The following is a 14,908-nucleotide window of genomic DNA, read 5'->3' on the forward strand; positions in this document are numbered from 1 at the left end:
CAGAAAGGAGCCCATTCAATTTGGGTTAAATGCATCACTTGGTGGTTGCTAACCTAATTGCCATTCTACCTCTCTTTCTCAAGAAACAGTTGCAATGTAAACTGGTGGAGCCTCAAGCTCATCAACTGAGGCTGTGAAACACTGCTTCCTAACAGGCTTACTTGTTCATGAAAACAACAGGGAAAGTACTAAAAGAAAAAGAATTCTTAAGTTACACAAGTGGAAACTGATCTTACAGGACACAATAACTAACATTTTGCATATTAAAAGCTCCCAGTTACACAACAGACAATACAGAGAGAGGTTAAGATGGATGTACATAAAAGAATCCCATGATACTTCAGTGTGATACACTGGTTTGAAAGAGCGCTGTCAAAGCCTTCCAAGGAAAAAACCCTTCCTGAAAATTAGCTATTTGACTACCAGTAATAAAAGGACACTTGTAAGAGATCTAGCATACATTATGTGATAAGAGTTTTCTCCCTGGTAATTGTATAGATTTTCTCATGAAGGGTTTAAAATACATTTAGCACCAAGCCAAGGATCATATGGGTAACTAAGTCAGACAAAGGTTTTCCACTTATGTTATTTCATACATTACTTTTCAATAGCAATCAAAAAATAATTGAAATCCAAGAATCATCTTATATAGAATAAAGATTCATTGCAGAAGCTGGAACTTGCATTCTTCAGGATGGGTGGAAAATTTCTGAAATAAATGCGCTTTTTTTAGGGTTTTTTTTTTTTTAACTACTTTACCAGTAATAGTTGCAGCTTCAGCAGACAATGGTTGCTGATTGAGACTACTTGTTTCCGAATCTATGTGGAGTGTAGTTAGACTGGCCACTTCTTGCTCCTCGGCACTTTGTTGCTGTCCTGAAATTGCATCAACGTCAGTGGAAGCTGGTGTCCCTGCTTCAGTGCCAAAGCTGAAATCTGTATGAGGAAAAGTACTGTATTAACTTACGACCTAAAAATATCACTAATATAAAAACCAAAAGCCCAGCACCTCCAAAATCCTCCATGTAAAATTTGTATGTGCATCTCCTATGCTACTAACACACTGTTGCAAAATTTACGTAAAATGTAACAGCAAAAAGTATTTGACTATTATGAATAGTCTCATTTCTGTCACAAAACTGTGACTGTACTTCTGGAGAAGACATTCCTGTTGCATGTCCTGTATTCTGCTTAGTTGCTGTAAGTTCATCTACATGAGAATAAAGTAAAAATAATGGAAACATACATTAAGGAATTTATTTGCAAAATTTACAAGCTGGAAGAAATATCCAAGTTGACTGTTAAAGGACTAACTTCAAACTAAAAATATTACAGCAAATGATATTCTAAGAAATGGCTTTTTCAACACTAAAGACAAAATGTCATGCTGAAATGTAGGTTTAAATAACATCGCTTAGTTGCATAACATCTACATATCTAAAAATTGTAATTTCTTCAATAATTTCTACCATAGAAACATTATTTCTCTCTTGCATAATACATGAAGTCATAATTCCTAGCAACCATAATGACCCCTTCTGTTGAACAAGAGTGGGAATGGATAAATGAAACAAATGAAAAGCATTAGGTTATCAAACAAAGCACACTAACGTTACCATAATATTACACTTAGTATCTTGATTAATCTATAGCTACACAAAGACCGCTGTAACAATGTCAGAAGCCCTTCTTTAAATTTTACCTAACTGTTTTCAAAAGAATTAAAATAACTTCCAAAATAAGTAACCTTTCATCTTTATATTTTGTGCAAAACAGACGGATACGCTCCAGGGAGAAGACAATATTGCTTTCTAACGTCTGTTCATTGTTGTTCTGCTTTTTGCGCAGTAGTATTCCAGTGCTGTTTTGTTTAGTATACTATAAACATGATAGCCTCTCTCAAGAACTCTGCTTGCTCCATTAACTCGCTAATGATTTCAACGGGAAATCAAAATAAGCTCTCTGTATAGAAGACTACTGGCATATAACTTTAAAAGAAAGAAAAGAGAAATTTGCAAGCAAGCAATCAAAAACACTACTACTTTCGGAAAAATACACTTGCTTTCAAATTTGCGGCCATCATACTGGAAGGCGCTGAAAGAGTCAGAGTGGCTATCTGAACTGATGAGGTCACTGCTGCCCGCACTGGCAGGTGATGTCCATTCGGAAGGCACGCCTGGGTCGTCGATAGGACGCATTTGGTTCTGTTTGTTCAATATATCAGGAAGGTCTTTAGGAACTTCCAGGCTGCCAGGACTGCTTCCTCTTCTTGTCACATTCTAAACATTGAAGAGACATAAATTATCTTACAATCTTGGATGGCTTATTTACATAAAATGGAAAAAGCAATCCCACATTTGCAAATGTCAGAACGTAACAAATAGTTCCCAAGTACCTAAACCAGAAATTGTCATCACACTACATATGTAGCCAAGACTTTCCAAAACCCCAGACAGGCAGCAGTAAGTGAAGAACCCATGCAGTCACAGAATTTCATAAATACAAATTTTATTTGCAAGATGAATTTTTGGGCACATACCTTAAAAGGCTACAGTTCAGACTAGCATGTGCCACACACATTATTAGGTAAGACTTGAGAGAGAAAAATAGTAAAAAAGTATATTATCTCCAGATTATGTCTAAAATACTAAAGAAAATTTGTTAACCTTGGTTCCAGAGACAAGCAGAAAAAAATGTCAAGCAATTTTGTGTTTTCTGGCCTATAGGCTACCATGCTATCAGCAAAAATTTCATGTACACCACAACCAACTGAATTTACTAATTCATGCATTAATTCTCTTATGATTAAGCCAAAACCTTGGTATTGACTTGGACACCAAAGACAGCATATAGCAGAAATAAGGCATATAGATTTGCTCATGTAAAAGTAAGGTGGTCTTCTACTTGGAGTCTTTCTTTAAGCCGTTTTTTTCACAGATAGTACTGTTTGCTTGAGAGGGAAGAGAGATAAAGTAGAAAAGCCATTTTATGAAATGGCTTGAAATCTTTATGCATTATGAGACAGAAGATGACTTCCTTATACACTAGGCCCAGTCACTTCTCTATTCTTTTACGACCATACTATTAATCAGAGATTTACTCAGACTGACAAGCTTTTCATGATACAAGGTTTTAGCATTCAATAGATACAACCTAAAACTAATCTTAGTAAGTTGGTACTCTGTTTTAAGAAGGCATATCTATTTTTATGTGCTAGATTACAAAATCAGTGGCAGTTTCAAAATATTTATTCAAACTTACCTTGGCTGTTTTTTGCTACCTAAGGAAAGTATCAACTCTCTTGTCTGAACTATTAATAATCAATATTCTTGCCCACCTATGTGAAAACAAATAGTATTCACTCTCTTTTTCTCTTCTTCTGTGGCCAGCTATGATGAATTCTGTTTTATTAATTTGCAGACTAAGTTAATTTTTTTTTTAAAATAGATTTCAAGTTAGCATTTTCGTCCTGTAACTCAAGACTTACTAACAAGAACACTTTGCACCAACAATCAAATTTCATAAACATGAGTTCAATACAAAAGAAAAAAAGCACACATTTGGACAAACTCTGCAAGTCCTCTCTTGCCATTTATAAAAGATGATGATAAATAAACAAATTTTTCTAATCACTTCGCAGAAGGTTGTTCTGCCCCTTATTAGCAACAACTAAACTACTTGTTGACAACTTTCTACAGGAGTGTGTCTTAAAACGACCTTAAAAGAAAAATCTTAAAAAATTCTAAGCACCAAAAAGAACTGAACAACTTTGAAATGCTACATTTAAATTGTCACCCGTTCTGTTCTTCATTTGCAACTTTTTAATTTTAATATTTCCCCTTTTATTGCTAGTTAATAAAACACTTATCTCTTCAAATCAGTTGTCTCGTTCTGTAAGCATTCAACAGTAACCAGAAATTCTTGACTTAAAATTGATTACAATTTCTCATTATGAATGACATTCCAAACAACATGACACTTCTGGAAAAGTGTACAAAGAAAGCATATGAAAAGTTGGTTCAATTAGCAGAGAACTATTTACAAGAAATTATTCAACACTTGTAAGTGGAACAAAAAAATGAAGGAAAAACATATACTGGTGTAGTTTCGTAGTCTGTTGCACTCACGATACCTGGAGAGAATAGTACCATACTACAGCATGATACCTAACTACATACCACACTGAGGACTGCAAATTTACATATAAACTATTATTCTGAAAGTGTCTGTGTACAAAGATCTTTACAGGTGCAATTAAGGCCGTTTAATTCAATGAAAACTATTCATCTGACAGTAACTTCCGCATTGCTTCCACAATGAAGATTTAAGAGAGATGAAAACACAAATGGCATAAAATGGCATGAATCTATGTCAAAGGCAAGGGATAATTAAGTGATACTCTTAATTCTTTCTGATTCATAAAATCCAGAGAAATATGTTTCAGTGAACTGATTTATAACATCATTGACGAGTTCACACATATATGCAGACTTACATATTGAAATGTAGGAAGTTTAAAGGCTTACCAGTGCACTACCACTGCGGAGTCTCTCAGCTATAAATTCATCCATGAGGTCAGGAACATTTGTATTGCTACTGCCAATATCACTATCAATAGGGTGCAGCTTTTGACTCATGTCCTCTCTATTAGCTAAAAGCAAATGAACAACTGTATATAGTAAAGAACACATCAAGACATTTTCAAAACAAAGGTAAAAACAGAAAAAACCCTGCTAATTAACAGAAACAAACAAACAAACAAACAATCAAAATTGCCAAACATGCATTTTAAGAATTTCCCTCTTTTAAAGCAGATTCTATTTTAAGAATTAGTACGGCTTCTTCTTCCCACTAAGCAGGGGTTAGTTGATTTCCAGTACCACCTTTAAGAGCAAGAAGCTTATAGGTAAGCACTACTCAAAGTTGTTAATGCTTGCTTTAAGGATACAGCATATATTCTTCCTCCGTATCACAAAAAGTAAGTAATAAATCCTAAAAATTTTATATGATTCCTACAGGCTCCTTCTTCATTGCATTCCTAATGAAGAGCCACGTTGTGGAAAAAGTAAACTAGGTTGTAATATGTAGTAATGACATATGTCAATGCAGCACCGTATACAGTTAGTATAAATAGTGCAAAGGAAATTTTATGTAATAAAACTACATGCTAGTACATGGAATGAAAATTCAGACTCTGGGTGGTCAATGGTTATGAACAATTAATTAAGTTCACTCATTTTTCAGTGTTATATTTTTGATGTAACTATACTGTTCATATTTAACTGTGGCTGTTACACCTGACTTCATGATCTTCGCCTTTAAAGTCTTCAAGTTATTCCAGTTCATGTTTTCTCTGTAAGAATTTTTCCCTCAGTGTCATCTTTCATGAGACCACAGTGTAGTTTATTCTAATAGTGAGGCTCTGTTAGATGTTACAGATTTCAAATAAAATGTATTTCTAAAATTAGTGCTTTCTAGATATCACTTTTTCAGAAGTCTAGATTCTGCAGAGAAGCAAATCGCTTTTTTGAGACCCATGACAGTCACGCTCTTGCGGTGCTATGCTTACAAAGACTGCCCTCAGGTGGCATTAACATCTCGATGCAGGATGCATTACAGAATCCTCTGTTAATCATGCCAGCATAACAATGGGAAAAAAAGAAAACCTACATTACTGCTGAAAGTTAATTTATTGTTCATTTAAGGTTATTTAAGATGTGAAGTAAGACAATGGATATTAGAGCGACAGCCTTCTTTTTTGACCAGTCCACAGAGGTCTCAGTTAGCAGGAGAAGGACTATCATGAGACCTTCATGAACATCCACGATTCCAAGAAAAAAAGAAAGCAATAAAAGATGTTGACAAGATATAACTGCATCCATTTTGATGAATGAATTCAGAAACGTCTACAGCATGTTTTGAAAAAGATTCAAACAAAACCTTATGATTAGACTCACAGAGAACTGTCGTAATTAAATCATTCCAGTAATAGGAGATTTCTGTTTAAGACTGTTTTTTAAAAGTTATCTAAACTGACCTCCAAATATAAATTTGAGGGGCTTTTTTTGTTTTGGAGGAGAAAAAGAAGGAAGAGGAGGAAGAGGAGGAGGAGGAGGAGGAGGAGGAAGAAGAAAACACACTAAATGAACCAGAAATACAATTAGTTCAACCTAGCTGGTCAAGAGCCAGGTCCGTCTGACAAACAAACTACACTCAGAGTGGAATAGCACATTCTGGTAAAATATGCATATGCCAATCATTCAGTAGGCTGAATTTTAAGGCTCTGCATGGTAGATGAAAATTCAAAATTCTCAAGGCTTAATCCTTTATTAGGTCATTTACTGTCTCTTCCTCTTCCCTAACCTAATGGTCTTCAGCAGCAAAGAGGTTCAACTAAATATCTTGAAAAGGGAAATTAGTAATTTAAAGTATGTAAAAGTAACTTATGCTGGGAGAAAAATCAGCTGGCTGTAGGCGCATGCATAACCAAACAGGGAAAGCAGTGATCATCCCAAAGCCTTTTGATTGCTTATCAGAGCTTGCTTCAGTTGCATTAAGCCAAACTGGTGCTGCCCTTCTCCTTTTGCGCTCTGCACACTGTTAGTGCTCACCTGCAGCTTTCCTTCCAAAATAGCCCATTACATGACTGTACAGATCCCTCAGTGGAGCCTCTGCTGGCATTCTGTTCTGCCTCTGTGGGGAAACATTTGCCTTCGGCTTCGAAAGAGCATGTACAACAGTTTTATAAACACCACCCAGGGAGCCCTGCTGTTGCGCTGACTCCTGACCTGAAGCTCTAAAGGCACTACGATTATGGAACTGATTAACTGCAATACCTTCTTTTTGCAACATGGCTGCTTGAGTTTCTGTAGATTCCTTAATTTGCTTGCTGCCAGCTGAAGCAGCATTGATCGCATCTAGAGGTCTATATATTCCAGGTCTAACCAGCTCCGTGACAGCTGATGAGCTAGTGCTTGCACTGGTACTGCTGTTGCTGCTACCACTACCGCTACTACTGAAGCCACTGAGTTTACGAAGTCTTGCTTTCCAAGCGGCCTCTTTGCTCTCAAGAGGATTGTAAAATTGAACCGATTCTGTAGATGGCCTAAAAGTAACGTGAACACTATTTCTTTTTTTAGTCGTTATTTTCATGATTTTGGCCCTATGAGTTACAGTTTCAGATATACTCCTTTTAGTTGGTGACAGTTTGCTTGTGCCTGTGCTGTGAGGCATTTGAGGGTTAACTTGTGCTTTAGGAAGAATTTTCTTTGCATGCGTAACACGTGAGTTGGTTACTTTTTCATTAAACTGGGCACTTTTATGCTTTTCAGCTACCGCTGCTTCCACAGCTGAATCTACATCAGCTTCAGTGGCTGCTTGCCTGTACAGGTATCTCTTCCCTTCTTTGCTGCTAGGACTACTTGACCCATGATTGAACACACTTTCATATTGTTTGTCAGTATTTAACTGTCTGGCTTTATCAAGCGCTTGATTTCTTGTAAAAATGTCTACTTGAGTAGGTGCAATATTACTTATAAAGCCACTTTGGTTTTGTTCTAGGTGCAGCTCTGTGTTATCGGCTCTTTCTGTAACAGTGATGCTATTCGTGCATTGACCGGTCTGATCTCTATTTTCTAATCCGTCCAGTGGTAATCTATCATTCCTATTTAGTGATGTATCAACTTCGTGAGCAGAAGCCTCACATTTATCTATCTCAAAGTTACCGCAAAGTTCTTCTTTTTCTTTAAGATATTCTCTCAGAGAGGAAAGGAGATCATCTTCACCTTCAAGGTCAACATACTGGCTTTGTTCAAAGGCTGTGTTTGCAAATTCTACCGGCCCTATTAAATGACAAAGATGGTCATAAATACTATCCCCAACTTCCAAGGAGGACTCTCTGCTATTTGTATCAGTGATATGGCTTTCAGTGGATCTATGCATTGAAGAGGTCTCAGTGGAACTCTGTAAGCTTGGAGCATGATGGGATGAACTGTCAATGACAGGAACTGCACCTTTGGCTCGTTCAACTGCGAATGGTTCCAGGATGTCAGAGGTGCTGCTGCTTCGTGGCAGTGGCTGTTCCTCATTTAATGCACCAAAAACTTCACTTGGAGCATCCTCACTCTGTGAAAAATGTCTGACTCGAGGTGGACGTGGAAGAATTTGAGCATCGTCAATGTCTGTAGGAAAAAAGTATATGTAACATGCACTAAAATTTACATACAGAGACAATATTTATTTACCACTACATCCTAATTACGTGACTTTAAAAGCCAGGAAAGTCCAGAGCCTTGTTTTCTTAAGTACAACAAAAATATTTTTTCCAGTACTAGAGTGTTAAAAACACACGCACATAATATCCAGTACAGAATGTAATATAAATGAGTTAGACCATCAGAACACAGTTTTAAATGTTAACATGCATGAGAACAAACAGTGAGACCATGGAACGTTTGGAAATACAGTTAAAGCTAGGGCTGTGCCAATAAATTCAATAATTCAACCAATATTATTCCAGCTAGCTTGTTCAGGAAATGGTTACCTGGAATACAAATTAGCTTAACAGTAGTACCCTTCATGGAATTTACATCTTCAGAAAAATGCACAACTCCAAAGAGAACAAGTAAGTTTTCTGGAAAATTAGAATCGTCTATTGAAGTGGCAAACTATTACTTTTTTCATAACTTGTGTGAATGTAAGTTACTCAAGTATCAAAAGGAATACTATCATACGATTATGAATATTATGGCATACGTAATATAGTGTATACCTAAAGACTAAAGCTTTTAAATGACAGGGAAGAGCTCGCCCTATACAGAAAAGATGACTACACATACTGGATAATTTAAAGATATACCCTTTTTCCCTAGAAGGATGTTTTGTCTCTCATCTTCAAAATGCAAAACTTAATACTAAATGGAAGCTTACCTCCCCCTCTTCTTCCAGTTTTACCCAAGCAAATGTGACATTTGTGAGCATTACCAAATTAAGGACTCTGCTACTGAAAAACATCCTGCAGCCTCACAACAGTTAACATTAGAGTAAAACCACTTTTGTTTGTGAAAAGACCAGAACATTTGTTATGACCATTTAAATCGGTGATTCCTTGTCTCCGTTGAGACTGCTAATATATTAGCATCAGTACAAATCATAGTTAACTGTAATGAAAGCTGCAGTTCCAACATGGATCACCTAGGAATTCTAGAGAAGTATCTTCAGCCCATTTCACATCATCCACCAAAATAAAGAACCTTCACGCTCCTCTTCAGATTTCCTGATATGTTATGGGAACACTACATACTATCAAACCACCGGTGTAGGCAAGACTAAGTATCTCTTACAGACAAATCAACTAATTGCAAGAATTTGAGCTATCCCTTGCAGTCTTTTTATGGGATAGGCACTTGAACAGTAAAGTAAAAACAGGTTTCTCAGTTTTCTGTTGGTTTCTTTTTGATAGAATCCCTTATTCCCTGGATTTATTTTTTACTACCTACCACTTTAAAAGCGTACCCACAACTTTTTAAGTCAGGAATAACAACAAAGAGCTTAAATGAATACCAACAAGAGTTACTTGCCACAGTAAACAGACTTACCTTGTTGTTCTATCTAGAGGGTTTATCTTCAGGACTGCAATGGTGAATTTACTTAAAACCAGCACAAAATTTAAGCCCCTTTCCTTCCCCTAAATCTGATGTGTTACTGCCAAAATAAATATTTCAAGTTATTACTTCATGGATGTCTATACCTATTTCAGTAATACTTAATAATGATAATCTGAAGTCACGTTAAAAACCAGCTTTAAAGTGCTCACACCTTTCTGAGAATGTTAGAGCTGGAGCTGAATTTTCTCGTATTTTCCTTCTGAGCAAAGCATACAAACTGGAGGAATGAGATACAGCTGTACTTAAGTACATGTATGTGTTGGAAGAAGATGAAAAGTGGTATTTCCATGCTCAATTTTTCAGAGAAGTTAAAATTTGAAAATTAAAGTTTGGCCTAATACGAAGTTTACTGAACTGTAAAGAAGCTATTAGGAAATAGAGAGATCTGTATTAGAAAAAGAGAGTAGACATCCAAGCTATTTCAGAAAATAAACATGAACTGAAAATCATCATCTACGGCACAATTTATTATCGCTTTCCTCTCTCTTCAGCTCTGATAAGCAACAAATTCTCATCATTGTTCTTGTTCAATTTATTACTAACTATATGAATTAACACCCTCCAAAATGAATGGTCTCTCTCTCTAGTTGGAACTGTTATTTCAAACTCTCTATTGACCTAGGCACAGATTAACACAGGTTATGCTTATATAGACTCAAAGCTATTTCTTACAGCTGCAAAGAAAGGACCATAGGATTCAGTCAAAAATATCTATGATAATGTTATATATGAGATTAATATATGTAACTATGATACACCGATCTCATCTTGAGCCCTCAATATGTATGCATCTTTCATACCTTTTATAAACTCAAGCTTATTTAAAGCAGCAGCCTGAGGACTGCATACTGTGCATGCATGCAGTGATTATGATTTTCTAGGATGTTAAAAATTACTGGATGGAGAACTCCAAAGGCATGCCAAGCAGCTCCACACATTGAAATAAATTCAGCTAGATTTATTTCAATGTTGATCCAGTATTAATTTTAGGTGCTTACGTATGCATGACAAGTACACAAACATTTTCAAGCAAACGTGTAGTGCTTGTGCCAATAGAGATTTCTTTTTTGTAGAACAGAGGCAGGAATTAAGGAAATGAAAAATATACTGTTATTGCAATATCAGCACTCAAAATACAGACAATGTTTAAAAACCCAAACGAACAGCTCCTTCACAATCAGGGCTCACCCTTGCACGCAGGTATATAGTCAAACCGGGACACCATCAATCCCTAAGGAGTTTTCACTACCCACACTGCAATTGTGCGCCAGAAGCCTGTGTATTTGACACACTGCACGTACTTAGGAGAAACGCTGGCCTGGCTCCTAATATGTTACAGTGAGGAAGAGATTGAAATTGGTAGTTCTAGCTAATCTCACCCAACTGCAATTTTCCTTAAATCAACCTTACCTCTCCTTTTTCTGCTAGAAGGCAGAAAGAGAAGGTAGTTTTTCAGCATCAAGTGGGAGTTAGATATGCTAAAATACAAACTCATGGAGAGACACATTCTGGCAAGAGAGCATGAGCGCAAGTAGAAGATTCCCATATAATGTTGGGACAGGATTATATTTCATCATGGAAAGTTAGTTCAGGAAGTGGAGAAAAAAATAACACATTTTGCTTCTCAGCTTTCATTTCGATTCTTTTATAAGAACACACTCATTCTGTGAGTTTCTGGGATTAAAGAATAATTACAGCCATACTGATGTTACAATTATGAATTCTTTATATTTCATCTTAATGATTACTTACTGATTAGGGAGCAAGGTTGTAAAGGCATAATATACGTCTCCCTTCCATGTTAATACTTCCTTTGATTCTTTTAGTCCCAGTGCATACGGAAAAATCTCCCACCTGCAATTCATTAGACTGCCACTGTGGCCCACTGCTTCCAGGAATCTCACCTACGTCTCACCGACACTTTTTTCCACAAGCAGTCTTGTACCTGAAAATCCTCAACAGGAGCAGGAATGAATCATTATTTTGCTAGTTACCCTGTAAATGTGTAAGACTGGATTTCCTGTGATTCTAACAGGTTAATAGAAAAGTTCTTTTTAGAAATATTGCAGGTTTGCAACAATTGCACTGTACCAAACTACTAACTAAACATCTTAAAGCATAAGTCTCCACTCCCACTTTCTGGATCCTGTTTGAAAAGTTGCAAATACTCTGCACATGGAAATACAGCATAACTTAGAAACTACATGACGGAATTACAATCTTAGGAAAAGCATCCCCTATGATGCTAGATGACTAGATGTTAAGATTGAGCTTTTGTAATAAATTTTGTTAACCTACTGACTGATCTTCAAGCAGAAACATTATGCCTCAATAAATAACAAATTATACTGGGGTCTTCTGCCTTCCTCTTGAAAATTAATATCCTGTACTATACATAAGGTAAAGGTTTTGGCATAAATGCTTTCTTTTGGACTACCTGTCAAGATTCATCAGTGTTCAGTGAGTCAATCTTCCAATGAGGAGTTTCACAGCTAAAAAGGAGCTGAATACTACTTCAGAAAACTTAAGATAAGGGCATCCTCTTCTTTTGGAATCATTTGAAATATCCTCTCCTTCGAGTTGTGTTGGATCTGAAATTTAGTTTGCATAACAGGGATATTCATATAATTGCGAAATAAGAGGAAGGGCTGTCACAGCAAGCTAAACATCATTCATTACCTAAAGCACACTTACGATAGACACAATCTGATTACTTCCCAAATTACATGCTGTAAATCTGGACACAGAAGGCTTTCAGAAAAGAATATATTTACTGTAAGAAGAAAAGGCAAGGAAAATGATAAAGCTCCATGTTTAAAAATAAAAAGAAAGAAGAGAGAGAGCAATAAAAAAGGCAGACAATTAAAAGAGCAAAGTGCACTCTGATCCAGTGGATAGTTTTTCCTTTACTCTGCTACTTCCCCATCAACACTCTAACGGCTTGCTTTTCTTCACTAGAGCTTTTTAGTTTTCTGGCAATGTTCAAGATTCTTGGGCACATAATGAAGCTGTTTCAACACCCATCTGTTGGAGAAGACACCAAAACCAGGAAGCGCCTAGGACTTTTTCTGTGTTAGAAGTGCAAAGGTCTGTAAAATTATTTCACTTTTAAGAATTACATTGGTCGTGCAGATTTTGTATTGGATGAGTATTATTAATTTATTACATATAATTTGTATTTTATTATTCTTTGTGGTGTCAAGATTTGCATTAAAATACTTTATAATTTTTCATTGTGAAAGTCTGGTATCTCTAAGAGCGGGTTCCTTGGACTTTCCTGAGTCTCCATTTATGTTTTTGGATTGACTAATAAGGCACCACATTTCTGTTTCACAACAAGACGACTTAATCTTGGACGCACATCAAAATCCAATTATGAAAATCCAGTTCTTGATACTTCTTGGGTAACAAAGGCAGGCAGGAGAGACAGAAAAGAAAAAAAAAAAAAAGAACATAACTTCCATTAAAAAATTACTGCCATTAAGTCCTTATATTTGCACACAGTTTTGACTGTATAGATAGTCCTCCCACTGTGCTTTCATTTTTTTTTTCCCACTCATTGAGACAAAGGCGTAATATGATTGTCAGCCTTACACGCTACTAATTTACACCTATATAATAGCTGCAGCACAGGAAAAAAAAAATAACATTATCTGTAAACTTTCATGCATGCATTTTTAAAATCTGTGCTAATTCTAATTGGTGAACCTATTTGTTCAAAGAAAGCTACTGTCAAACTTCTAGCCAACCTCCCTGCTGTTGTCCTCCTGGACAACAACATAATGTTGAGGAAAACTACAACTCTGTAGAAAATGGATCATTTGGAACACAACACCAAAACACAGCACTTCAGAATTCCAAACTACAGATTGTTTTATGGTTTTATATATTAATGAAAAACAGGCATACTGTAAAGCATATTATATGATACCATATACTTCAGACATTCTTTTTTCACGGGAGCTAAAGTATATCATTATCATGGTTGTCCACACAACATCTATGACACTGAATTAAAAAATTTACGTAGAAAGATGTAAATGGCAAGTCAAAGTAAAATTATGTTCTTCCTTTTCCTCCCTCACTCATCACAAATAAAAACTTTAGATTAGTTGTACTCTCTGGTAGACAGATGCTATATTACTGCTTACCAATAAATTGAAAAAGCAAGAGATTTCTCTAATTTTTACTTTTATGATAGTAAACATTGGCACAGCACTAACTTCCAACAGTTCCAGAATGAATTGCAAAATAGCATGGTATTTTACATAACTCAACATATTCATTCTTAATCTCTTCCCCTCTCCCCCCATCCCCCAAGTATTTTTACTTCGAAAAATTTAATGATTTAGCAGAATTTGAAAGCAGAAGGTTTAAAAAAGTGATAAAGGGGGTGCAGAAATTAGCAGAGGTGGCACTACCTGAAAGCTCATCAGAAAGGGGAGTGAGAACAATATCAGGCAAGAAGGGTTTGGAAGTATGGATCAGAACAGGAGCACTTTTAGCACTGCGTATATAGGCCGATGGCAGAGCACATTCACCAATGGATCGGCTTCTCATGGCTTTAAAAAGGAAAAGAAAGAAGTGGGGAAGGAAAAAAGAAGAGTGACTATAATGAAAGGCTTGTGTCACAGAAAAAGCAGCAACAGAGAAAACAAAGATAAAAAGGAAGAAAATTCAAAAATTAAAACGTTTCAGCACGGCAGATATTGGCAGAGCTGTAAGAAAGAAAAAAATCAGTGGACACATAAGACATTTTGAGTTTTTAAGTTTTATGTAAAGCAGCAACAATGCCTTTATTATGATGATTACAGAGATTTTGCATTCAAAATCAAGAAACTAATTAACACTTTTTTTCCCATTGCATCAGGGGTTGAAAAATCAAAGTTAAAGTCACTCCACAAGCACTCAGAACTTGAATTTTTTTAACAGAAAAAGCAACTTAGACTACATTTGCATTTTTCTAGTTTCCTTCAGTTTAGTCCTGAAAAAGTATCTGAATTTTACACATACCCATACTCTTGAATTCAAGATTCTCCAAAAGAGATTCAAAAGCATAAAGAGAAAATGACCAATTCTGTGTGGAGAAATTTGCCATACGACTTGTTACAGTTCCACATTAAAAATGAAGTGACTAAAGTGAAATGGTTTGACAATAAAAAGCATTAAATTGTTTGTTATCTATAGGGTCTGGCTTTTAATTGATACAGGATAAATCTTGCTAAACTGAAACTAATTCACCT

General features: G+C 36.0%; 1 protein-coding gene across 9 annotated transcripts in view; it reads right to left on the reverse strand.

Moving 5' to 3' along the window:
• RALGAPA1 (Ral GTPase activating protein catalytic subunit alpha 1) overlaps nt 1-14,908 on the reverse strand; it is a 138,915-nt gene that overhangs the window by 79,865 nt on the left and 44,142 nt on the right. For 4 of the 9 annotated variants that reach the window (XM_076345046.1, XM_076345045.1, XM_076345048.1 and 1 more), the window contains exons 17-21: nt 14,087-14,227; nt 6,612-8,180; nt 4,527-4,651; nt 2,063-2,279; nt 760-936 (exon numbers count right to left, since the gene is read on the reverse strand). In XM_076345046.1, the coding sequence (XP_076201161.1) occupies nt 760-936; nt 2,063-2,279; nt 4,527-4,651; nt 6,612-8,180; nt 14,087-14,227 (2,229 nt within the window). The remainder of the gene's footprint in view (nt 1-759; nt 937-2,062; nt 2,280-4,526; nt 4,652-6,611; nt 8,181-14,086; nt 14,228-14,908) is intronic. The other 5 variants (XM_076345050.1, XM_076345052.1, XM_076345053.1 and 2 more) reach the window with 3 other exon arrangements.

The sequence above is a fragment of the Aptenodytes patagonicus genome, chromosome 7 (genome assembly GCF_965638725.1).
Source record: "Aptenodytes patagonicus chromosome 7, bAptPat1.pri.cur, whole genome shotgun sequence".
NCBI lineage: Eukaryota > Metazoa > Chordata > Aves > Sphenisciformes > Spheniscidae > Aptenodytes > Aptenodytes patagonicus.